Source organism: Acanthamoeba castellanii (assembly GCF_000313135.1).
Source record: "Acanthamoeba castellanii str. Neff unplaced genomic scaffold scf7180000084734, whole genome shotgun sequence".
NCBI lineage: Eukaryota > Discosea > Longamoebia > Acanthamoebidae > Acanthamoeba > Acanthamoeba castellanii.
Genome location: NW_004457509.1, coordinates 14588 through 16624, shown reverse-complemented (window position 1 = coordinate 16624; position 2037 = coordinate 14588). Strand labels below are relative to the sequence as shown.

Sequence of the window (2037 nt, the reverse complement as noted above, 5' to 3'; positions counted from 1 at the left end):
CGTCCGCCGCTCGTGCCGCTCGTGGTCGTCCGCCGCTCGTGGTCGTCCGCCGAAGTCTCCCGCTCGTGGTCCACTAGTAGTCGTGGTCGTCCGTTCTTCCTAGAAGTCCGCTCTCGCTGGCCGTCACGTAGGGTTGGCGAGGCGTGGCCCACCTATCGCCGATGTGCCACCTCACTCGGTGGTTGTAAACCACGCCGTTTCGTTGCCGCACGAGGTGGACGCGCTTGGCAACGGTCCACCCGTTCCATCCAAACGGAAGGTAGAATCGTCGCACACCGAACCTGAACTCCAGAAAGCCGTCCCTGAAGCCGGCCAGCTCACCAAGCTCAAGCTCGAGCCAGGGCCGCGCCCTACCATCACATTCAATGGTGAGTAGGCGAGTGATCTTTCCAATCATGACCCTCTGCGTCTCTGAGTCTTTGAGGATGAGACGTCTGGTGTCTTCGAAAATGAAACGTATCTGTGAAGAAAGAAAAAGTGAGGCAGACTTGGACACAGCAAAAATTGGCGATGAGCATGTACGTTGGGGGTCTCGTCAGGAACATGTAAGGCAATGCTGTCGCCCAATCAAAGGAAATGGCCATAGTAATAGGCCGAGTTGTGTGAGGTGATGTGGTTGTAGGCGATCTCGGAGCCCTCACCCACCTCTTGTTCAACAGCGTCGTTGAGGTTGCACTTGCAATTGCTTGTGATGTCAGCCACAGCAGTGACACTCACGGTGAGCGTGTAGGGCTCCTGGCAGGGGCCTTCACTGGGGCTCATTGATGGCAGCCCAGCGTACACACTGTGGCGAACCATGGCGTCTTTTTGATGAGTCTGGAAAGGATGAGTTAACTCTGGAACTACAATGAAAACAGAAAGGGAACACACACCTTAATGAGGATCACCCATTCAGTATTGATCTGGTTTGTGCAGCACACAGTCATCTTGGCCACAAGGTGCCACTGCTCCCACAGGCATGTGTCCTGGACCCAAGGGGGGCCAAGGAAGCAGATCAGTTCTGGCCAGTGTTGCATGACCTCAAAGTTCAGAAAGGAGAAGCTCAGTGGCTTCTCTCCACTCATTGTCATGTCGCTGGCCACCATCTCAGCCGTCCACAAACACTTCTTCAACCACTTCTTCTTCAAGCTCATCACACACTGCCACTCAGCAACACTGCCATAGAGCTTGACCATGAGATGTTTCCATCTCTTGGTCAGCTTCTCAAGCTTGTCTAGGTCATTGGCGCTGAAGCTGTCCTGCTGCAGGAGGTGGACAATATCAACATGGACATGCCAACACTCATGCTCCTGCAGATCACTCACCCACTCCCTGAAGAGGAGCTCAGTGACCTGCAAGAAGCTGTCCATCTCACCTCCTGTCAGCCCCGCCACCACCAACTTGCCCTACGTGCAGGTTAGCCATAGAGTAAAGACAACAAAGAGAGAGAGCAAAGAAGAAATACTTACATTGGCATTACAACAAACAATCTGTGTTTGATTGGTGAAGGTCTGCTTGCCAGGGAACAGGGGGAAAGCCTTGAACACGTTGTTGATGTCCTCCTCAATCCTGTTGGCAATACAGGTGTATTGCAGATGTCTCTGTACAGCTTGTTAGCAATAAAAAACAAATAAGCACAGAAAAAGAAGGAAATGTACCTTTAGGAGGCCCAGGTGCTCAATATGGAGCATACAGATGCTGAAGCAATTGTAAAACAATGCCCACATCCACAGGAGGTCCCAGAAGGGGCTTACCTGTTGCCCCCAGCTGTGTACCTTTATTTTCTCATCCATGGGACCAACCCTACCATGGACTCCCTCATTTGAGTCATGAAGTGTGGTGACATGAGCGTCAAAGATGCTCCAGTAGTTTCCTCATCACTGGGGTCAGTGTACCATCTTTCCGCCCACCCTGATCAGCCATTCCACCTCATGGAAGAAGGCCAACAGGTTGTGGCAGTAACAGCAGCAGGCCCAACCGCCCTGTGCCAACCCAGTTGGACATATATAAAAGAAAATCAACTATATGAAACATGTGCATGAAACATGGGAAATGTGC

General features: G+C 51.9%; 1 protein-coding gene across 1 annotated transcript; it reads right to left on the bottom strand.

Moving 5' to 3' along the window:
• Nucleotides 1-567: 567 nt before the first annotated feature.
• Nucleotides 568-1706, bottom strand: ACA1_166450 (uncharacterized protein; the record flags this gene model as incomplete). The annotated part of the gene is made up of 4 exons (XM_004340794.1): nt 568-735; nt 873-1385; nt 1467-1580; nt 1638-1706. 4 exons carry the CDS (start codon nt 1704-1706, stop codon nt 568-570), a joined length of 864 nt encoding a protein of 287 aa, XP_004340842.1.
• Nucleotides 1707-2037: the final 331 nt, after the last annotated feature.